General features: G+C 38.5%; 1 protein-coding gene across 1 annotated transcript; it reads right to left on the reverse strand.

Annotated features, from left to right (window-relative positions):
- Nucleotides 1-622: 622 nt before the first annotated feature.
- SNAP23 (synaptosome associated protein 23) lies at nucleotides 623-19,285 on the reverse strand. The gene is made up of 7 exons (XM_063439667.1): nucleotides 19,179-19,285; nucleotides 11,346-11,387; nucleotides 8,703-8,751; nucleotides 8,058-8,175; nucleotides 6,696-6,839; nucleotides 6,144-6,288; nucleotides 623-4,528 (listed from the first exon to the last, which is right to left on the reverse strand). The coding sequence occupies exons 1-7, from the start codon at nucleotides 19,233-19,235 to the stop codon at nucleotides 4,466-4,468; spliced, it is 618 nt and encodes a 205-aa protein (XP_063295737.1). The 5' UTR covers nucleotides 19,236-19,285; the 3' UTR covers nucleotides 623-4,465.
- Nucleotides 19,286-24,040: the final 4,755 nt, after the last annotated feature.

Genomic DNA, 24,040 nt, shown 5'->3' on the forward strand with positions numbered 1-24,040 from the left:
ACACATTTGGACTTTTAGCCATTTTATTAAAACGCATTGAAAAGATGCATAACTTGTTACGAGACAAATAAGAACCCATCAGACAGAATTGCTTAGTGCAAATTAAAGTAATATCTATAAAGGACTTTTATGCACTTAGTCTCTCAAGAAGTCTTCCAAATTGTGTTCAGCTGGATAAATCCAAATAGACCCCCTATACGGAAGGAATATAGATCTCGCCCCAATGTCCAGGTGCCTATAAGTCACTTACTTGCACTAAGCAATTCCATAACATACAACTTCTGTTCTAGGTTGTACTACAGTAAAGGAGACAAGCAGTTCTCTCTTTACTCTTATTCCCCTGTGCCATTCCTCCCTTAAGGATAAATCCTTGATGTGGACGTGTTAACTGCAACCTTTCAGCTTTTACACAACACGAGTGACACATCAGTTAAAAAAAAATAATGTATTTATATATAACATCTGCAGCCAAAAAACAAAAAAAAACAAGGCTACACCTTATGGACATAGAATGGATTAAATGCAATGGCAGTTTTAGTTGTTTAACCCCTTAAGGACACGACATGTGTGACATGTCATGATTCCCTTTTATTCCAGAAGTTTGGTCCTTAAGGGGTTAAGAAACAAACACTTAACACCACTGTGCATGGCAAGTATTAAGACACAATAATGGCATCGGTGTGCTTCTAGAAAGGCCAGCCTTTTATAATAATCCATCACATCTCCTCCTATAAAAGGTGCACTGCTAACAAAACAGACGGAGTCTCCTGGAATAAAACTGGATGGGTGGCAATAGATCTCTTTATTGCTCAACATCTGCACAGTAAGCAGCAGTGGTCGGCAAGCAGAGTGAGAATTGCATTGGCAGAGGTAATCTCTGCACGCCTTCATTTTATGTTGAAAACGTCTTGAAGTCTGAAAAGCTAGTAAGGTGCTAGTGTGTAAAAAGGAAATCCTAAGTAAACTAATAGTGAAAGCTCAAGGCAAACTACTGCTAGTAAAGTTTTGATTAAGAAAAAAAAAATTGTATATTTTTTATTGCAGTACCCATAGGACAGTACACCCTACTCACCATCCATGCTACATACAGAGCTGTTAGAACATTCGTACACAGCCACAGCTAGCAGCTCCCGGGCTGTGCATTAGAGTACATCGCCGGTTCCTCCAGAACATTTTTTTACAGCAGGGGTGGCAGATGTTGTATAACTAAACTCCCTTGATGCTTTGATGCAAGAGAAGAGAGAGCAGCCAATATAGGAGATAATGTTTCATAGAAAATACAGTTTGAGCATATTAAAGTCATAGGATATATAATTAAAATGAGGTTACAATCATAGTTCACAGATATCCTATTGTACAAATCGGCATTCACATTGTCACTAAACTATCATTCAGACTGGGTCACGTCAGCAGCAATTGTAACAAAGCAGACTACAATGAAACATTTTGTGCTGAACACGAAGATTTTCAATCGGTTTCTAAAATGCTTTGACAATGTCCACACACTCCCCATCTTGCAACTATTGCATTTTACATGCAAATCATCACACCAAACTAACCCTCTTTATCTCGTTTTCCTTTCTTTTTTTGAGGAACTGAGAAGACTTTGCAAAGAATTACTAAAGAGATTAAATGTTTTTGTAACCACCATGTGTGAAATAGCAATACGTTTCTATTAAATCCAGCAACAAATGAGAAAACGGAACGCTGGATAGAGGTAGTAAGCATCGCTGCGTCTTGGAAGGAATTCTGTCTATCCTTGTAAAAAAAGGATAAATTATGGATGTGTGTGTTGGTAATAACTAAATCTGTTAACCTATATAGTCTTGCTGGCCATTTGGCGTGATATGAGTTTGCTGCTTACCTAAAATCATCCTTACTGTCCTAAGAACTAAGCTCTTTAGAACAGATAGTAGCTGAACTGAAAGCATGGATGATCTAGCGTTTTTCCAGTTTGGTCATTTTGAACTTAAAGGGGCACTTTAGTCACAAAAACAACTTTAACTTAATGAGCGGTCTACATGGAGTGTATAGATCATGCCTCTGAAGTTTCACTGCTAAATTATCAGCTGTTTAGGAGTTAAATCACTGTTTCTGTTTATGCAGCCCTATTCACCCCTACCCAGCTGTGACTGACAGCCTGCATGAAAACAGAATGGTTCAAATGTCAATCAGATGTAACTTAGAAAGTTTATCTCCTGCTCTTAAAACTGAACTTTCATCACATAAAAGTAGGCACTTGCAGGGTCTAGCAAGCTATTAACTAAGCAAGAGATAAGACATTCTATCTAAATGAAAGATTTCGCAATTATGGAAGTTTAAAAATTAGATGACTCTTTACAGGAAGTGTTTAGGAAGGCTGTGCAAGTCACTTGCAGGAGGGTGTGGCTAGGGCTGTATAAACAAAGTGATTTAACTTCTAAATTTCAGAATTGGGCAGTGAGGCTGCACGGCATGATCTATACACCACAACTGCTTCATTAAGTTTATGTTTTAGTGACTCTAGTGTCCCTTTAAATGTGAAATTCACTTTGCATTCTAGTTTTAGCGCAGGGATAGGCAAATCTTCGGCACTCCAGATATTGTGGACTACATCCCCCATAATGCTCTTACACAATGCTGGCAGAGCATCATGGGAGGTGTAGTCCAAAACATCTGAAGTGCCGAAGGTTGCCTATGCCTGCTTTAGCGAATAACCATGTTAATGTTTGAACATCCCTAGATGGGGCCTAGTCTTGAATACTGGGTAATGACTATCTTTTAATGCAACTTCGATGATGCATATTGCCAAATAGGTTTTATAATCACTCTCCTCTCCTAGTGTGCTCAGGTAAGTTGAAGTTTTAGCAAAAGTAAAATAAAGCGTATTACTTGGTACACTTAGATCAGATCATTAAGATAAAAAACAAACAGTTCTGCTTTCTGGGTAGTGTTCCTGTTGTGAACAGTCAAGAATTTCAAATTTTGGATAGAATTGTACAAAATCAGCTGTATATTCAGCCTAAAATGCGAGATTCAGTTTGATTTCTTTACACTTTACTGTGAAACTCCCACCCCGTGCAGATTCTGCTTGGGGCTCATTGGTACAGGGCTGTACATGAGATCAAACAAACATTCAGGTCACAATTCATTCCGAGTCTCAACCATGTTGAATTGTGACGCTTGGGACAGAACAACTGCCAATATAGTCACATGGTGAACTTTATTCAGACGTTACAATGATGTATAAAAAGGAATACTACTAGTAGACAATATATTGCAAATTTAAGGTGTTCAGAGTTAAAAATAAAATATTTTATACAAGGTATTTTAAATTGGTGCCAAGCAGAATGACTAGCCCTATATGTGCATAATTAGTAAAAAAAAAAATAATAACTGCAACAATGCATGTTTAATATACAGGATGATTTACCAAAGAAAGAATTCAAAGTGGATTTCAAGTATAAAGCTGGAGTAGCCCAACAAAAAGCATACTGGACTTGGAGAGTTTTTCTGGTTCCACTACTTTGACCTTACGTGTAAAATGAACTTTGAATTCTCAATTTAGCAAATAAACCCTGATGAAGTTACTAGAGACAGGGACATTGTTTATGCGTCAACTCACGTTCTTAGTCTTGTAGCTACAAGCTGCCTATGACGTTCCTTCCAGTTTCAAAGAGTTTTGGTTTTAGTGGAGAATCCCTTTTAAACCCAGCCCAGACGTGTTCAGGGATGGACTGTCACAATGCGAGAAGCAACGCTGGCCTTTAAAACCCTTTTTAGAACTTACAAATCATTAGGCAAAAGGGCAGAGATTTCAAAGGCTCAGACAGGCAATAAAAAGTTATGATGATCCAAAACCAATTTCTACCATTTAGTTACGGCATTATAAGACGTCAAAACGCTTAACAATGTTGAACTGCAAGCAATGGAAAGTAAAATCTGGAATAGAGGCTCTCTCAAGAGTATACACACTGTAAAACACAGCATGATTGAGTCTAACATTCTTTGGTAAAAGGCACTTCTCAAAAACGACATGACAAGTTCACAGATTTCAGAGGTTACATAAAATAAAGTGATCGCAAATGTATATTTAAAGCAAAGATACAACTTGCATATCAAAGCACCTAGGCTATAGGAAAAAACGCCCGATGTGTGCTAAAATTCTCCATGTCAAGTTCACCTTCATATGTTGTATATTTGCTTTAAAGAACAGAGAAATTAAAATAAATACAGTGGTGCTGGAAGAGTTGACCTTGTACAATTACACTCCCCTGGGTAAACAAGTTGCAGCAGAGCATGTACAGCATTCTTCGTGTAGACATACCTCAGACCAATTATGCTTTGTATTCATGTATTTAGGAAAATGGAGACACACCTTCCACGGTTAAGGTGGGAAGGAGAATTTGCCTCCCTAAAGACCCCAGACAATTACAGAAAAGCATTTTTGCCATACAGTTTAAAAAGGCTAAAGAAGTTGAAGTCTTCACTCAATGAGCTTCTTCGCTGTGGTGTTCGCTTGATCGATGCGAGCTTTGTTTACCTCCGCCTAAAAAGAACACAGAGCATGAAAATGTATGCCAATATTTAACTAAGAAAGCCACAAACAAGTGTGGAAACTTAAAGGGACACTATAGTCACCTGAACAACTTTAGCTTAAGAAGCAGTTTTTGTGTATAGAACATGCCCCTGCAGCCTCACTGCTCAATCCTCTGCCATTTAGGAGTTAAATCCCTTTGTTTATGAACCCTAGTCACACCTCCCTGCATGTGGCTTGCACAGCCTTCCATAAACACTTCCTGTAAAGAGAGCCCCCTTTAGGCTTTTATTGCAAGTTCTGTTTAATTAAGATTTTCTTATCCCCTGCTATGTTAATAGCTTGCTAGACCCTGCAAGAGCCTCCTGTATGTGATTAAAGTTCAATTTAGAGATTGAAATACAATTATTTAAGGTAAATTACATCTGTTTGAAAGTGAAACCAGGTTTGTTTTTTTTTCATGCAGGCTCTGTCAATCATTGCCAGGGGAGGTGTGGCTAGGGCTGCATAAACAGAAACAAAGTGATTGAACTCCTAAATGACAGTGAATTGGGCAAGGGAATGATCTATACACTAAAACTGCTTTATTTAGCTAAAGTAATTTAAGTGACTATAGTGTTCCTTTAACGTTACAGGTGAAGCCAGTCAGTGGTAGAGGTCACTTGGAAAGGGAACCCTGCTCAACTCAGAGACCGTCTTGGACTTTAGGATACTACGGCACCCCTCTTGTGAACAGTGTTTGTTGTATCCCACCCTATTCAAGGGTCCGTTATGGTACCATATCCACTACAGGCCGCTGCAGATTTGGTGTGAGGAGTGGCATAATCCTACAGTAAGCAATCAGATTGTGCCAATCTTTGTTTATTTTCAGTTGGACATACAGCTTATTATATATTTTTTGTTTGACATTCTACGACACCTCTGGGCTACTGTCAGCGGATTCCCCATAATCCTCCCACTGTACAATGCAGCACAACTTGCTGTGGCTATAAAAATGCTGAGATAAAGATCACAGGCTAATTTTGTACAAGTTTAGTGTTTTGAATATGGACCAGCATGGTACAGCGTTATTTCACACTGAAATAAGTAATATTTGCAGTTATAAAACACTAAATACGTTGTTTTTAGAGGATTCTTCTTCATGCTTTGCTTGATTACTACCACTGGAATTGAACCTTCATACAAGAATGGTTAAATGGGCACTGTCACTGTTTTATTTCCTTGAAGTGGTTCTAGTGTCTGGAGATCCCTGGCACCATCTTTCCATTCAGCATTAAAATGTTATTAATCCTCCAAGAGACTCCCAGCAACCCATCCCCTTTATGTTGCTTAAGCTAGTGAGAAAGCATTAGCCTGAGTGGCAATGGGTGGCTGTGATTGGCCGAGTGTCAGTGACTGCTTTTTTAGCCCATCACAGCGCCCACTGCTGGTATGATTAAGCATCGCTAGCACAAAGTCTGAAATCTCTGCCTTAGTAATAACCCAAGTAAGGGCCAGGGACCCAAGGCACTATAACCACGTCAGTGATATGATATAGTCATAGTGCCTACACTGTCCCTTTAACCTTGGGAAGAGTAGGTCAACAATCATTTCTCCAGACACATATCTTGCTATCGTCAGTACTTACCTTTTCATTGATTCTACCAATCTGTTTGTTCTGCGAGTCAAGCTCATTGCCCATGTCTAGAGCCATGTTCTTAAGCTGTCCCAGTATGCCGCCCACCTCTTGCAAATTTTCTTCCATTTCATCTTCACGAGCATCATTTGTGATCCTGGCAGACCAAGTAAAGAGAGAAATGTGATGTGCCAATTCTAACTACTGGATTCCTGTTGCCGACACACAAAAAACAATTCCTTTAAAATGCAAGTCGAGTCACTTTGTAGGTACCGTAGTTCATAAATAAGAGACATTTAAATATTCTTCCCTTTTCCCATTTTATATAATCCATAGTCTTCCTGTAATCTATAGGTCTTTATAAATTAAAAATGGTCCATTAACAAAGACGCAACGGTTCTAAGGAAAACTTATTTATATTCCCCTAAGATTTTGAGATCCTTTTAAAATAAGTAAACACAAATCCACAGCACCAGATCTGTTCCATGATGGTACTTCGTATTACCAAATCTGAAAAAGATTTATGTTAGAGTATCAGTTAAAACCCAATAAAAGGAGACATACTTCTTAATGTAGCCACCGTTCTGTCCTGGGCGGGTTTGCTGTGCATTCATTTGATGTGGTTGCTTTGAAATAACCTCGTCGGAGGCTCCATCTTTGCCACCCCAAGTCTTTTTGTAGACTTCGCCGGTCTCAAAATTCTTTGGCCTGCAAAAATCACGCAGAAGTTAAAACATTACTGTAAATAGGAAAATAGAAGCCCACATCTCATGGAAATATTTGAATACCAAATTCTTGAAGTGTAGATTTTAACTCTGAATTCAATAACCGATTTATAACCGCACTGGGTCTAATGTTTTGATCGCATTATGCAGCGGAAATTGAACAACAGTCCAGTTATTTTCAAAACATAATTACAGTATTCTGTAGTAATCCATTATTAATATTGCTAATAAGTAATTCAGCACGCTGTGAGATCTCTGTAGTTAGTGAGGCTGAAAAGCTCTCTGAACCATCGGTAGCAGACATTCCTATAATTTATGGCAGATCCTAGACCACCCAGACAATGCCCACATCCTTCTACATGTGCTTTCTTTTTGTGGTATCAACCACAACCCCCTCATTAAATATTTTTGTTGATTTTCAGTCTTGGGCTGGTCATATCCAGCTGGTCATATACCTTAGAGGAGGCTTAGATGACGACTAGTGACGGGTCTATCTTTTACCCATCAGTAAATTAGACAAATTAAAGGAAAGTAGTGTGCATCTTTAGACCTCAAAATGTGCATCTGGCGATAACGGTTTAAAAAGAAAAAAATATAAATAAAATGTAAGTGTGAGAAGATATAAATAGTGGTCAAATGTCCAGTTGCACATTAAGATTGAAAAAATGCAATGTGGTTACAGAGAGACACTCAAAGCACTAATAAGAAGGTGGTATATCCATGCTTGGAATGGGAACTACAGCAAAAACACAAAACTTTACAGGGCAGCCTGCGCCCATGCTAGATCATCCGAATACCAACCTGTGCCAGCCATATCTCTGCTTCCAGGGAGGTCTCCATGCAAGCCAGCAGAGAGAAGAGACGAAACAAAATATGGGTGAACTCTCAATTTTGAATTAAGCTTACAAATAGATACGCCATGATTTCAGGAACAGCAAGGACACGGTCTGAATTGTTACCTTGCCATTTGAACTACTGAAATAGATCAGTTCAGTGAAAGAAGCAGAATATATAGTGTTACTTTATTCTATCGGTCTACCAGTAATTGCTTTTACAGTCCATTTTAGTATTTGTAGAGCTAATAATAAAAATAAATAGATAAACACACACACACACACTATATGATGAAGTTCTTATTTGTTGGTGATTGTGTAGATGAAAGACGGATAAAACTGCCACTATAAAGGGTATTGTGTCTCACCTCTTTCCCGGGCAGACACAGAGACCACAACACTTATTGAGTTCAGTTAGGTTTTTCTCTGCCTCTCGCATGTCCTTGTTGATCTGGTCCAACCCTTCCTCGACTCGATTTAGTTGTTCTATATAGAGGAGAGGTGAAAAAAAAAAACAATGCTTACTTTAATCACGAACAGCTAGACTATTGGAGCAAGAAGAGAAACTCTACAGGTTAACGTGAGGCAGAAACACAAGAACATTAACAGAAAGAAAAAAAAAATTCAAACAATTGTAGAAGTGTACCCAACCTAAATATTGTACTTCGGTGCCTCTTTAAATCATCTTACAGGCTCAGGAAGTAGGATAGGTTTCTGGACGATGGGAATGGTGTTATAAGGAAGTATTTATGAAAAGAAATAGAAGTAGGTGGAAAAAAGATGGACACGGGCATTGAACCACTCGTTTTTGGACAAAGCGCTGTTCCACAGGTCAAGAATATTGCTGGCACAACAACAAGATGGTTTGGAGATGTGCCCCTTTTTGTGCAACACAAACTTGTTTGTATTACTTAAAACGCAACACGTTTTTAACCGTAATTTTCACAAACATTCAGTTTTTCTAATACTGCAGTCAGTCATTCTAATGAAATGTCTATTTAATTCAAACTCACCGCCTTGCTCGTCCAGCATATTGATTGTTTTGATTCCAGTGTCTTGACACTAGAAGAGGAAACAAAAAAAAAAAATTAAATAAAGGGAAATCCATAATTGGATATGGAATACAAAATAAAATTACAGAAATTAGTTATCTGGTGGTTTACAGTGCTTTACTAATACAGCGCTTTTCAATCATTTTCAGATTATAAATCTCAACTACTTTAAGGTTAGCGATACATAAGGGGGTAGCATTTTTTATTATTTAAAAAACATCTTTCTTGGTTTTGCACTATTGCGTCCTTGTTGTACATATAATGTATAATACGGTTAACATGGTAAGGGTATTATATGCACTAGCAAATGAAAATTGCTTTATAGGGATATTTGATGCATGGCGGTTTGAGTGAGCAAGGCAGGCCTGCATATTGCATCAAGTTTAGTCTGGGGATCTATCTTGGTATCGACTACAAAGAAGGCAAGACAAACAAATAAAAACCTAAAGCAACATGAAAACAAGCAGAAATTATGATTTTTTTTTTACATCATATATTTTGCATCAATGTTTACCAGAGGTGGCAGAGGAAAGATTTTCATTGTTTAATTACAATTCGCAGCCTCAAACAGAATAGTTTGCCACCGGTTGGTCAACAGAGATAGATAAAGAACATAGGGGACATTATCGTCATATTCCCCCTAAAAAATAAAACTTTTTTTGTTTTTGTTTGTTAGTTTTTTTAGAGTGATTACCATATTTACTGGAATCTAATGCACACCTCAATTTTTTGAAACCTGGAAGCTGAAAAATATTTTTGCTGGCGAAGGTAATGCGCATTTGTAAGAAGATACTACCATACAACATTGTACAACAATGAAAGAGTTTGCCATATACCATAGTAACACTGATGGCATTTCAATTTTAGTGTTACGTGTGAAGACATTTTTTTCTTAAGTAAGCATAAAAAAATAAAAATAAAATAAACTTACAACAGTTCTTCAGAAACATACTGGTAACTAACAAACTTGCAACATTGATGTATTTACGGTTATCTTCTTAATTACTCCCACCATCATCGGAGTCTTTGGAGAATAAATCAAACATGTCGGTGTCAAATTCATTCATGCTTTCCCCGTCATCCTCTGACTTGCTCCAAAATACGTCATCTTCACTACCGTCCAATGCATTAGATATACACATTCCTTAAATAAAATTTTGATTAGAGGTGCTGTGATACATCTCCTAGCAGTAGAAACCCAATGAGCAACATCATGAGGAGCAGCACGCTTTAATTTTCCTCCTGGAGTCTATTCCTGATTCGGCTCACAGAGCCATTTCTCGTACTGCCTCTGAACGTTGGCTCTGAAGGGTTTGTTAACACGAACATCCAAGGGCTGTAAAACAGATGTCATCCCTCCAGGAATTACAAGTCCGTTGTTCAGGCTTCATATGTTTTTTTTTACTTCATCTGACAGATTAATGCAAAATGCGTCAAGACACAGCATTGATTTTGGGTTCAAAAGAGCACCTGGACATCGTGCCCAAACATTTTAAAGCCAGTCTAGCATTAAAGATTCAGTCATCCATCCTTTCTCTTGGTTTTGAATAATGACGAAATTAGGGAAGAAGTTTTTGTTTGCACTGGTCTTGGCTGATATTTTTTTTACTGGAAAATTAAAAATGGAGGAAGTTTGCAACCATCTGCAGCGACTGCCAGCATAACAGTTACCTGCTGTTTTTCACATCCTGAAGTTTTTCTGGTAACTTATTTTGCCCCTTTACCTGTAATGGTGGCATATCGAACCTAGTCTCGTTCACGTTGCCAGTTTGTCCCATCAAGAATTTGTTTCTCTTACGAAGCTCGATTACATACTTTTGAAATGATTGCAACTTTTCTTGAAAATCTGCTAGAAGCTTTTGGCTTTTCATTGTACGGCGCTGTAGAGACCTACCCATCCTCGACTGGCTTTAAACTTTTCCTTTGATATACCGAAATATATAGCCACATTTTTAGCTTTATTTCTAATTTGTTCACTACTCACAGGTAGCCCATTCTTTCTTTCTTTCCCGTAAAAATTCCCAAATCTCTTGGTCTATGTCAGGGTGCCTCCTTTTGCGAGGGCCGATGAATTTCTTCTTATCTGCTTTACATGTAAATATTGGCAACTTGTTTCGGTACCAGAAGCGGACATTGCTCTCCAGTACACCAAACTGTCTTGCCGCTAGTCTGTTTTTTTTTTTTTTTTTTTAAGCAACAAATTTCCGTTTGAATTTTGCTTCACATGATGTCCTTCGCTGTTTCTCTGCCATTTTGGGGTAAATTTGCTCTTATTTCGATTGATTTTTTTTATTTTTATAATAATGATAGTAACTCCTTTTTATAACTCACATTGCTCATTAAATTGCTCCTCAATCTGCTTATTCCTTTCCTAGGACGGTCGTAAAAGTCGAGGACCACCCTCTTTCCGGAACGCAATTCGCCAGTCTTAATTCACGGGAAGTTTAGAATTGTGCCCCAAATGTACTGCACATTTAAATTTTGGAAACTTTATTAAATAAATATTTTTTTTAAAAAAGGTGCCCTTTAGATTTAAGTAAATACGGTATTTAGCTGCAAGTAGGTATGTAGGCGAGCATCACCCAAGCAAAAAGTATCTCTTACCTCAACTGCCAGATTCTTCATTCGGCGTGTACTCTCGAGTGACTGAAAGAAAAGATGGTAACATTGAATCAATTGTATGGCTTGCATACCAGTCAGCAAAAGTTAACACTAAGCAGATTGAAATAACACCGCAGTTTGTTTTTTGTTTGTGTTTGCTAGCTGAAGTGCTTTCTGTGTGATAATTGTGTCCACTTTTCTTCATTTTAAAAAATGCGCAGATTTCAATAAATAAACCTTGTTACACACCCAGCTGCCCAGACATTCTGTCCTGTTACTTCCTGGTAGTTTGGCTCAGTGGCATAAGATTTGAGAGACAAACAATTGCCCAGAGCACCTGCCTTACAAAGACAACAACTGAAGATTTGTGCAGAGTTAAAGAGGGGCGGGCTTGCAAAGGCTTCAGAAGAGAAATCTGCATTTTTGCCAAGGTGTTTTTTTTTTTAAATATACACAGCTAATTAAAAATGCATAAATAAGCACATGCTTTCATTGGGGGTATATCGACTAAACTGACTTGTTTTGGGGGGGAGATTCATATCATGTTCTGCTCTAAAAGAGGTGCTGTAGGCCGTAACCTGTAAAACCTAGGGGTGAAATACCCATGTTCTATACAGTGGAGAAGAAACCTCTGGTCTTGCGAAATGTAAGGCATTTGAGTGAGCAGAAGGAGGAGTCATTTGGGATGTCAACTTTTTGTTTTCATTGCAAGCCCAGGGAGTGTGGTAGTCGCGATGTTAGGCACGTTTAAGCTGTCTGGTTGCAGGCATGGTATGTAACCCTGAAGGTTTGAGAGCATCGTTGATGTGTAGTAGGTGGTACAGTGAAGCGAGCCCATAAGTGTTAGTGAGGTAACCAGAGGGTACCTGTCCCACTCGTTTTCTTTGATTGGGGGGTGGGGGGGAGGAGGGGAAGGATAATGAAATAGCCAGAACAGTAAGACATAATGGGTGCGTGAGGAGGGGCAGGGAGGAAAAAATAGAAAGGGGGGGAGAATATGGGGGGGAAGTTGGAGTTTAATTGGGGAGTGGAACGACAAGAAGTCGGGTGTGAGCCTCTCCAGTGTCACCTTTCGGCTATCGCTTGTCTTGTGGCTAGCACAATTTTGGCAATGAGTTTATTTTGGGCCTGTGGGGTATTCTGGAGAGGCCTGGACAATAGCCAGGTCTATGGGTCGAGTGGGATATCGGAGTGCAAGACTTGGGAAGACATTTGTGATACTTGATGCCAGATTTGTGCGATGTGTTCACATTCCCACCAGTGGTGGATATAAATAACCTTGTTCCCGCACCCCTTCCAACAGCGGTCTAAATCTGTCCTCCCCAGTTGTTTTAACCGCAGGGGTGTGATATACCACCTCATTAGCGTTTTGTACGCCTGTTCCTTGTGATTCACGCAAACAGTAACCATAGCAGTGGCTTTCCAAATGGCTAGCCAGTCCTTGGGGTCCCATTCCCAATAGGTATATCCATCTCCCAAGCAGACATGTAGGATAGGGTGCTGTCCTGAGAGTTGTGAGTGATGAGGGTATAGAGTGTTTTAACCCTATTGGATGGAGTGGTGCTTACAAGCTCTTTCAAATGGCATTAAGGTGGTTGTACTTGCTATTTTATTTGTGGGGGAGCTGAGGAAGCTCTTAAACTGACCGTAGCGAAAGTTGTAAGCGGTCTGGGCCTTTGGAGATCCGCAAAGGGAATTCGTTAGTGAAGAAGTGGTGGAATCTGGTTAGATCATGGTCTTCAAAGTGCACAAAGTCTTTGGGGTGCATGCCCGTGGCAAATTGTGTGTTCCGAAGGATTGGTGTGAGTGGTGAGGGATTGGAAGTTAGTTTGCATTTGACTGCTATTTTATCCCATATTCTTAGATGTGAGGGTTTGGCATTTGATAAATTTGTCAATGTTCGTCTGTAGCTTTTTTAAGTCAGGCACGATTATGAGGATTGGTAGCGCTTGGAAGAGGTATAAGAATTGCGATAGTAAGCTCAGATTATAGAGGCTTGGTGGTATAGCCATGAAATTGGCATAGTGTTCCAATTCTGTAAATCGTGTAGGGCTTTGTGGATTAGGTGGGTATAATTAAGGTCATATATTTGAGTGAGATCTGTGGAAAGAGAGGTGCCCAGGTATTTGATTGTGGCATTTTGGAGGTTAAATGAGCATTGTTCCTGGAGAGCAGTTATCGTTGCCAGGTCTACCTGAATTGGCAAGGCCTCTGTCTTGTCAATGTTTAGTTTGTAGCCCGAGACTACAGGGTAGTCTCTGAGTGCGTTGAGAAGCGGAGATATGTAATGCGTAGGGTCGGTTATGGAGAGTAGCAGATAGTCAGCATAAGCTGCGGTTTTGTATTCTTCTCCCCTGATATGTATGCCTTGGACATCTGCATTTGCCTGGAGGGATTGGAGTAGAGGCTCAAGAGATAGGGCAGCCCTGTCAGGTCCCATTATATATTCGAAAGGAGGATGGATTAGAGTGCGAAAGGAGTAAATTTGCTGTAGGAGAGGAGTACAATGATTGTAGCGCATCTATAAAGGATTGGGGGAATCCAAATTTACAAAGAGTGGTAAAGAGAAAGGGCCAAAGTAACCTGTCGAACAAGCTCTCAGCGTCGAGGGATAGAACCAAGGTGGGGATCCCTCTGTAGTCGGTGTACCAAATCAAGTAGTATGTCCGTCTGATGTGGTGTATAAGTGTATAAGTTTGGGGGATTGAGTCGTTCCGCCATAAGTTTCGTGAATAGTTTAACCCCTTAAGACCGCAGGACGTACTATGCCGTCCTTATTTGGGCGGCTCTAAACGCCGCAGGACGGCATAGTACGTCCTGGGCGGTCTTACCCCCCACGTGGCCGGCGGCACATGGCCGCTGCAGATCGCGGTCGGGGGGCATGCCTGGCCCCCCAGGCAGCCCCCCTGTGCCTGGGGACCGCGGTCTGCAGCTTCCGATCGCAGTGACAGGCTGTCACTGCGATCAGTATTTACCATGTGTCAGCCGATTTTAAAATCGGCTGACACATGGAGCCGCGGCATTTTTAATCTGCAGATCGCGGTCGGGGACATGCCTGGCCCCCCAGGCAGTCCCCCTGCGGTCAGTGACCGCGATCTGCAGAGTCTGATCGCAGGGAGAGGCTGTCTCTGCGATCTGAATGCAGAGACAGCCTCTCCCTGCGATCTAATCGCAGTGACAGCCTGTCACTGCGATCAGAGTTACTATGTGTCAGCCTATTGGCTGACCCATAGTAACTCCAGGCAGGATCCCCCTGCAGATCACGGTGGGGGGCATGCCTGGCCACCCAGGCACTCCCCCTGTGGCCAATTACCGTGATCTGAAGGAGGTGATCACAGTGACAGCCTGTCACTGTGATCACTGATCCTGTGTGTAAGCCAGTGATGTAAAATCACTGGCTGACACTGTCTCTGCCCCTCTCCTGTAATAAAAATAAAATATTCGTTAAAAAAAAATAAATAAATTACAGTTACACATCAAATATACTTAGATCATATATATATATATATATATATATATATATATATATATATATATATATATATATATATATATATATATATATATACACACACACACACACACACATATATACATACACACACACACTAAGTGTATTTTAATATTATATATATTAATATCAAAATACACGTAGAAGGATATTGATTAAATATATACATAATTATATATATATATATATATATATATATATATATATATATATATATATATTTTATAATAAAAAAATATAAATACGTTAAAAAAAAAAATTAAAAATATATATATGTGTGTAATTTCGTTCTAACTGTATTTTGATATTAATATATATATATATATATATATATATATATATATATATAGATATCAAAATACACGTAGAACGAAATAATATATATATATGTATATACCTAAGTATATACGTATACATCACTATATGTATACCTATATATAAATAAAAATAATTGTAAAAAAATTATATACATATATATATACACATATATATATCCACACACGTGGATATATAATAATTTTACATATATATTTATGCAATAATTTTACATAATTAGGTATCCTAATTAATTACAATTAGCGGGACCTGCCTAACAACCCAGGCCGAAAATATAGGGAATTTAATTTGCTAGCACTATATTTAACCCTATAACTTTCCAAGACACTATAAAACCTGTACATGGGGGGTACTGTTTTACTCGGGAGACATCGCTGAACACAAATATTTGTGTTTCAAATCCGTAAAATGTATTACAACAATGATATCGTCAGGGAAAGTGAAATTTATTGCATTTTTCGCACACAAACGGCACTTACACTGATGATATTTTTGCTGTAATACTTTTTACTGTTTTGAAACACAAATATTTGTGTTCAGCAAAGTCTCCTGAGTATAACATTACCCCTCATGTACAGGTTTTAGGGTGTTTTCAAAAGTTACAGAGTCAAACATAAGGCTTGCGTTTCAGTTTTTTCACAATGAAATTCGCCAGATTGGTTACGTTGGCTTTGAGACTGTTTAGTAGCCCAGAAATAAGAATTACCTCCATAATGGCATACCATTTGCAAAAGTAGACAACCCAAGGTATTGGAAATGGGGTATGTTCAGTCTTTTTTAGTAGCCACTTAGTCACAAACACTGGCCAAAATTGGCTTTCAAATTCGTTTTTTGCATTTTTCACACACAAACAAATATTAACGTTAACTTTGGCTAGTGTTTGTGACCAAGTGGCTACTAAAAAAGACTGGACATACCCCATTTGCAATACCTTGGGTTGTCTACTTTTGCAAATGGTATGCCATCATGGGGGTAATTCTCATTCCTGGGCTACCATACAGTCTCAAAGGCAACGTAACCAAACTGGCAAATTTCAATGTGAAAAAACTGAAAAGTGTAACATGCTTTATTTGACCCTGTAACTTCCCAAAACACCATAAAACCTGTACATAGGGGGTACTGTTTTACACGTGAGACGTCGCTGAATACAAATATGTGTATTTTATTGCAGTAAAAGCAAACAGAATTTTGACATTCACAGTTAGAATGTCACATAGAACTAAGAAAATTTAAAAAAATCTTATTTTCTCTCATTTTTTTATATTGTATTCATATTAAGTTATGTTCCATACCTAAATATTTGATGTTAAATGAAAGCCCTGTTTCCCCTGAATAAAATGATATATAATAAGTGTGGGTGCATTTAATATGAAAGAGGTGAATTACGGTTGGACAGACATATAGCGCAAATGCCAGGTTTTGTTTACCTTTTTTTTGGATCACAACTTGTACATTTGGCTGCGGTCTTAAGGGGTTAATATCCACGTTGAGCAAAGAGATGGTGCAGAAGTGGCCAGGTTCTAAGGGAGATTTGTCAGATTTGGGTAGGAGGCATATGTTTGTCTGTAACATGTCAGTTTGGAACGCTTCTCCTAGTATGGAGTTAAAAAAAGTTTGCATAGATGAGGGGTAAAAATGTGGGCATATGTTTTGTAATAAAGTCTGGACAACCCATCTGGTCCCAGACACTTGTTGTGTTTAAGGGTTTTAAGCGTGATGGCCAATTCTTCGGCTGTAACCGGTGTGATCAATTTATTAACTCCTTCGGAGCTTAATGCGGGTTAATGCATCGTTTAATCTGCGTCGTGATCAGATTGGGGTTTTGGCAGGTCTCTGAGCTGTGGTTGCACAGTGAGGAGAAGTATTCTTGGAATACTTCAACCATACGTTGTTGTGTTTGGCTGTCTGGGGATTTTATTTTGTCTAAGTGTTTGTGAGCAGCTCTACGCTTGAGCTTCAGAGCCAAAAAAGTATCTGCTTGATTAGATTTTTCGTAGTAGAGTTGTCTGGTCCATTGAAGGGCCTTAGCAGAATCTGACGCCATTTATTCTTTTATAGTTTATGGACATTGTGAAATCTGCGTATTTAGTTCTGGGGTGGAGTTTTGTTTGAGCTTGGATTCTAAAGAGCGTAATTCAGTCAGTGCATGTTGGAGAGTCTCTAACTTTTTTTTTTGTGGTGTGAGGTGAGGCTGATCGTGGTACCCCAGAGAACCGATTTGTGAGCCGCCCCCTAAGTGTGCCCAATGTGGAGATGGAATTTAAGGTTAAAAAGTCAGTAATAGCTTGGGAGATAGAGTCCCGTATCTGTGGGTTATGTAGTAGAACCGGGTTTAGGCGCCAAGATCACGATCGTATCGTGTTTGGCAGCGTGATTGTAAGTGTTATGTCAGCATGGTCTGACCATGTGATGGATCCTATGGAGGTAAACTCATCCATGGGTATCAGGGAAGGAGATCTTAGAAACAGGTCAATACAAGAGTGTGACTGGTGCGGGTGTGAAAAGAAGGCAGTTTTTTTATTATACAGTTTTATTTATTTTCTTTCAAAGTGGCTTGCCTGTAAAGTTTAGTCTGACCAAATACAGTAATTTAAACAGTGTTTTGTGTTTTGTTTTTTTTAATACGAGTACCCTCTTAGCTAAATGTTTCCACATAATCGAACACAAGCTTTTCTCATTCTACTTGAACTTTCTGGTGTGAATCAAGTCGTCAAACAAAAATATGAAGAATAATATTTGGTGCAAGTAAATAATGTGAAACGTAAATAGCTTTTTTCCCCCTTATGACAATCCATATTATTACAATCTGTTCCTTAAAAGAAGAGAAGGTAATTTTGGTTTAGAATCCTTTCCATTCAGTTGCCCTAAAGCTCTGATCATCAAGACAGTCACTGGTTCTTAATGGAAACAACTCCCACTGGAACATGTGATACAGGACATAGAACCTGCAGCTCTTGGTTGTAGCGTATCTATGTACCAGATGAGAATGTGTAATATGCATGCAGTTTATTTAATAACTTACCAGCCATACATTCTAATGTCACTTGCTGAACTGCCTTGAGGAAATGGGAAGCTGCCATGCAGAGATATTTGTTGGGAAAACAAATAATACCAGTCTGATGGCAGCTAACCAAGAACCATTGAGAGCAGTTAATCTGCTTCCAGGGAGCTGTGCTACTAAGGGATAAAGGGAGTAAAGCAGGACATTTTACAAAGCTCAGTATTGGTTGCTGATCTCTGGGCCGCTTTACGTTGCACAGCTGGAGTTAAATTCATCTTTTGTATTACACAGACGGGTCACTCCAGTGACAGTTAATCACTGGCACTCCTTTATGATTGGCAGGCCACTTTAGTGAAGGCATTCTGATCCTAGATTTGCTCCTGGGCTGAGCAGTGGTATGGACAATCATCAATGGGGCCAGATGCACTGAATCGTAAAACCAAGAGGTGTGCAACGTGGAAGGTGTGCATCCCACTGACCAGCAGAGCATCTTGGTCAAAAGCCTTTGGGGTGGCCAGAGAGTCATTTGCACAAAATCTCATTGTATATATTTGCACTACATGAACTCCGTTGCGTTTATTTAAATACACTATCAGACAAGCTCCCTGTGAAAGTTAATCATTGTGTGACACATGCAGATCGCACTTTGCTCAACACAATGCCAATACACAACGTAGCAAACATCTACTTATTAAACTGCAGTTTGGCATACTGAGAAGTTTACCTAGAACTAATAAATACTAAAATGCAATGCTAGATTTATTGTCTGTGCACCTGGGAATGTATAAATACAGACATTATACTGCAGCAGAAGTTGCTATAAGGTAGACTCTCCTGCTGGGAGTTGTATTTTTGCAATAGCTGGGAGGAGGGGATACTACATTTTAGGTACTTACCATTTACACAGTAAACATTAATAACACCAGCTCGACATTAAGCAATTCTCAATACACATTAATTGCTGTAGGATACCAGGATGAGCACTTACCTCATCTGTGACCTGATTGGCCCGAAGCTGAAAATCTTCTACTGTCATGTCAGCCATGGTTACGTGTGTTTTTTTTTTTTTTTTTTATTATTTATTTGTATATTTTTCTTTAGGGAAAAAAAAAAGAAGAAACAAGTTATTAGTCTACAGTACTAAACTTAAATATATCAAACACAAATTGATTAAAAAAAAAAAAAAAGCAATAAGCAAAAAATAAATAAATACAATTTACAGGGAATAATTAACACCGGGTATTAAGGAATAAACCATACACAAAATAAAAAAAAATTTAAAAAAAACTTTTTTGTGCCCCAGCACTGTATTCATATGTAGGAATATGTTGCTGTGCGATGGTATGTAAACTATACCAGTGATAGGCAATATTTGACACTCCAGATATTGTGGACTACATCTCCCCTGATGCTTTGCCAGCATTATTGCTGTGAAAGCATTATAGGAGATGTAGTCCACAAGGCTTACCTTCCATCTGAAATGGACAAAAAGGGACAAATTAATTAGAGGTGTAAGTAGAGATGCGACCAGGGATGTTCAGATACATTTTAGGGGATATTCTAATTAGTACAGCTAAAATGTAATTTAGAATAAGAACAATGTATAGGACTCATTTCTAAACACATTTATTGTAGTTTAAAGATACAATACTGTGAGTATGGTTGCTGTGGTGCTCGGTTAAACACTCCGACATGAATTGGGAACCAAAATAGGCAGTGTCCTTCATAAATAGGGACACTTAGGAAGTATGTGATGGTTGATTACAATTTTTGTATTCGATGATTAATGAAAACTTAATGAAAGCAGAAGTTGGAGAATTGCAAATTGATATTTTAAGCAAAAGTAAATCTGAGAATATGGGTCTAGAGAGTAAGTTTCTAACAAGCTACAGAAAGGACCTAAAAACGCACCAGCCACAAGGATTAAAACAAACTGAAGACATATGAGGAAGTGACTGAGCGATAGTCAATGATAAGGTTGTAGTTTAGATAAAAACACAAGTAACGAGTAGGTCTCATTTTGGTGCCATTCACGTGCCAGAAACGGTCAGTTTGTTTTAGAGTCGTTATATTAAGCCAGAATTGGTATGGGGTTTAGCTTTGCTATGGCAATTTTCATAATACCATAGGAAGGAGATATAGTGGAACGAATAAAAGATTTAGCCCTCCCCAAAGTCAGGTAGGGGACAGCTGTTAAAAAAAAAAAAAACAACAACAAAAAATAGAATATTACTTAATCATTGCCTCACAGGAATCCACCCTTGGACCATTGGTAATCTGGCAACCTATATCTACTTTCATCTCAACAAGTACTGAATCCTCACCTTGAGGAGGGGTGTTAACACCACGTAGTTATTTCGCAAAATGACTGAAACTGATGCAATACAAAGTCATTAATTATCTAAATGGGGTTTTCTTGGAGGACTTGAGTGTGCTACAACCGACTGCATCCTTCTGTCCAGATTATTCACGCCTTGACCACGGATTGCCCCGAGATTTAATGTGGTCTCTTACCAACGTGCAGCTGACTTCGGAATAAAATACAGTTCACAATGGCATGCAAAGATGAAGATTGAAAGTGATACAGATACACTTACAGATAAAAAGAAGAGAAGTTCACCAGTTAACTCTTCGTGCTACGAACAGAAATAGAACCAACTACATCACGTTTTACTTGGGTTCCCCTAATTATTTTTGGCTTTTGAGATGTAGAATCTCTGAAGGTTTGTATACCATTAGCAGCACTAATGTGGTAATATTCTGGTAGGATTTTCCCTCTGCCCAAAGAAGTACTCGCCTGTTGGGCAGTCACTCAGGGTGGTATGTTTCTGGGAATTGTAGTTTATGCGTTTGCTTCCTTTAATACAGGCTCATACAAGCCTCCAATCATAATCTATGCATTTATAGGATAGGTTCAAAAATAGAAAATCATGGAATCAAGACTGGATGAATCACTTCCTGGTCTGAGCAGAGCTCACTGCAGAAATCTCAAACCCAAGGAATTTATACCAAATACAGAAGCATCGTTTGGGATTAATTTTTTATAAATTTGATACGAACAGACACACAGGCACAGCTGGGTTATCAAACTATCTTTGCCCTGTAAAAGTTCTGATAGGTCACACACACACAAACAACTTCACCGTTCCGGCAGTATAGTAAAACCTATTAGCTATAGAAATCCTTTGGTAAACATGGAAACTATAACCGATCGTGAAACATAATGTACAGAGCTTACAGAATAGGAAAAGTAAATAGAGGGCGAGACACCAGTCTTTCCAATAACCATGGACAATAGTGATATATACTAGCCAGAAAATACAAAAAAAAAAACAAAAATAAATAAATAAAAATAGACAAATAATACATTAAAAATATAGTGAATACCAAATCACAAAAATATTAAATAAAATAAATAAATAAATCAACCCTTTGCAGATACCGGAACCCTCCTAAACTGAAACAGCAACATTTCTGTAATACAAGACTCAAAGATCAATCCAAATTATATCAAATATCTGAACTAAAAAAAAAAAAAAAAAAATTCAACTTTGCAAGAATACATTTGTCCTCTCCAATCCTCTAGGGGGCTTGCTCAATACTTTGGACAATAGACTGTATTGCTATATATAATTTTTTATATAAAAATGCAATTTTTATTTTCTATTAGAAGCTTATGAATAAAACATCTTCCAATGAATGTGTCAAAATGTTTCATAGAAGATGAACTGACTTTTGCACAACAGCTAAGGGTTGGGTGATTTCCTTTTTCAAAGTGTTATTTGTTAAATTCACATTATGTATGAAGCTGATTGACAGATCCTCCATATACCCAAAGTCATAAGATGCTTAAACTGTTCACTTAACTGGAATTTACTTATAATAAGTTTATCGCTAATATTACCTCGGCTTTATGGAACCTACTACAATTGAATATTTTGTAAGCTATAACCGTTTCGCTCTCACTGTTCGGACCTGCATGTCCACTCTAGATATTGCACATGCTCAATAAACAGCTTTGGAATTCACGTTATATATGAAGCTGCCAATGAAAAATCCTGCAACAATGATGTGATGAATGTGGTCCTCTGAGTTTTTAAAACGATGGGCTTTAAAATCAATAACAGAGTTTCTTTCTACGTCTTGAAACACACTGGATATATATATATATATAAACATCAACGATCTATCATTATTAGCAGATCTGCATTAGTATGACTTCTTGTCTTTTTGATCCTGTTTTATGTTCAATATATAGAATCATTTTGTGAGCAACACAATGATGCATTGCATTATTTAGATGTTAATTTTTTGGCATTAGTTTTCATGTGTTGTCCACCTTACTTTTTGTGTGCACAAATATCTATCATGCCTCCCAACTGTCCTGCATTTAGCAGGACAGTCCCAACTTTGTGATCCTGTCCTGCTGTTTTCAGTTAGGTCATTGGCGATGCTCCCAAGGAAGATCCATCCTCTGTACTCATTCCACAAACACTAAAAGGAGGAAGGTATGATCTATGTACCGTACAACAGGTCACCCAGGGTTTTTCATTCTGCTCGAAGTCACGGCTTTCTCCACGATTTGCATATGTAGCCCTATCGCAACACGTGATATTTTAACAGGGTAGTATTTCATTCACAGCTTTCAATTCCCAGTATTCAATGCTTGGAGAGGTTTCACTTCTATCAGTTTTAGGTTGGCTCTCTCTTTTTGGGAGATTCCATTAACCTTCAGTTGACTGAACATATTAGACAATTTCTTAAAGCAGTTGTGTCACCGCCTGGGTGACTGCTGTGCTGGGTGTCTGGTGGCTGTGGAGAGAATGTGGGTTTTATTTACCTGAAACTGTCTATTGTGGCCACAGTCATGACCTTCCTGCCAGTCAACTGCATAGGCCTCGTGTCCCTATCAGTGCTGTATTCTTGTGAATGCACTAGAGTAGAGCAAGGTCTATGGAGGACTCAGGGAGACCGCGGGATCCTACAAAAACTATGCTTTATTTCCTCTAAGACAGCACTAGCGACATATGTCGGAAATGATAAAACTTGGCAGCGGTAGCTCCACTTTTTTCTCAAGCATCAGACAAACACGGAGATAAAGTAGTGCTTACTTGTCTTGGTATATCTTTTGACTGCAGGGCTCAAAATTTCCACTAACCAAAGATCTTCTAAGCTGTTGCCGCAGTCTTAATGTATCAGAAAGATTAAACTTTCTAAGTAATCTATTAATATCAAAGTATCCACTCACTTTGAAGACTCCCACGCTTAGTCAAATCCCAGGTGCTGGTGTTTCCAGTTTCTGAAGTCCATCGATAGAAGATATAAACTATGTCCACCGCACTCAGGAAGAATTCCACTGTTGGCGAGTAAAATTTTTATAACTGTTGAATATGTCATGGACTCTTCTGGCTTGCTTTATATAGGTCACAAGAAATCAGATACTTCAGAGGATTGTAATGTTTTCATACAATGGAAACAAGTCAGAAGATTTCTGTAGAAATATTCTTTCACAAAAGCATCACGGAAATAAAGTATTTGTTTAGAACATGTCATCCTGTTAAATACTAAGGTAAAAAAAATAAGAAATTACTTTTAATATTGCCTACAGCACTGCAAAGTAGGGCTGGATAATACAACAGACAACTTCATCAGCAAGGTTCCATATTCAAAATTTTTCACAGTAACACCAACAGCTCTTTCACACCTGGGAGAGAAGTACAGAACTATTTCGCAGAAGCATTCACAGAATATTTTCTCATGAACATCCTCTGTGCTATAAAAGTGAATCAGTACAGAATGGGGAAATTACACTATTTTCATGTGAGATAAAAAAAAAAAAAAAAACAATAA

The sequence above is a fragment of the Pelobates fuscus genome, chromosome 13 (genome assembly GCF_036172605.1).
Source record: "Pelobates fuscus isolate aPelFus1 chromosome 13, aPelFus1.pri, whole genome shotgun sequence".
NCBI lineage: Eukaryota > Metazoa > Chordata > Amphibia > Anura > Pelobatidae > Pelobates > Pelobates fuscus.

What these genes read in the sequence shown, in the direction of transcription:
- SNAP23 (XM_063439667.1), bottom strand. Translation starts at nt 19,235, where the DNA reads ATGGCTGACATGACAGTAGAAGATTTTCAGCTTCGGGCCAATCAGGTC. An exon ending in TATGCTGGACGAGCAAGGCG is followed by an intron (nt 8,176 to 8,702) that starts GTGAGTTTGAAT and finishes TCCTCTATATAG; the next exon opens with AACAACTAAATCGAGTCGAG. An exon ending in TTGGTAGAATCAATGAAAAG is followed by an intron (nt 4,529 to 6,143) that starts GTAAGTACTGAC and finishes TGTTCTTTTTAG; the next exon opens with GCGGAGGTAAACAAAGCTCG.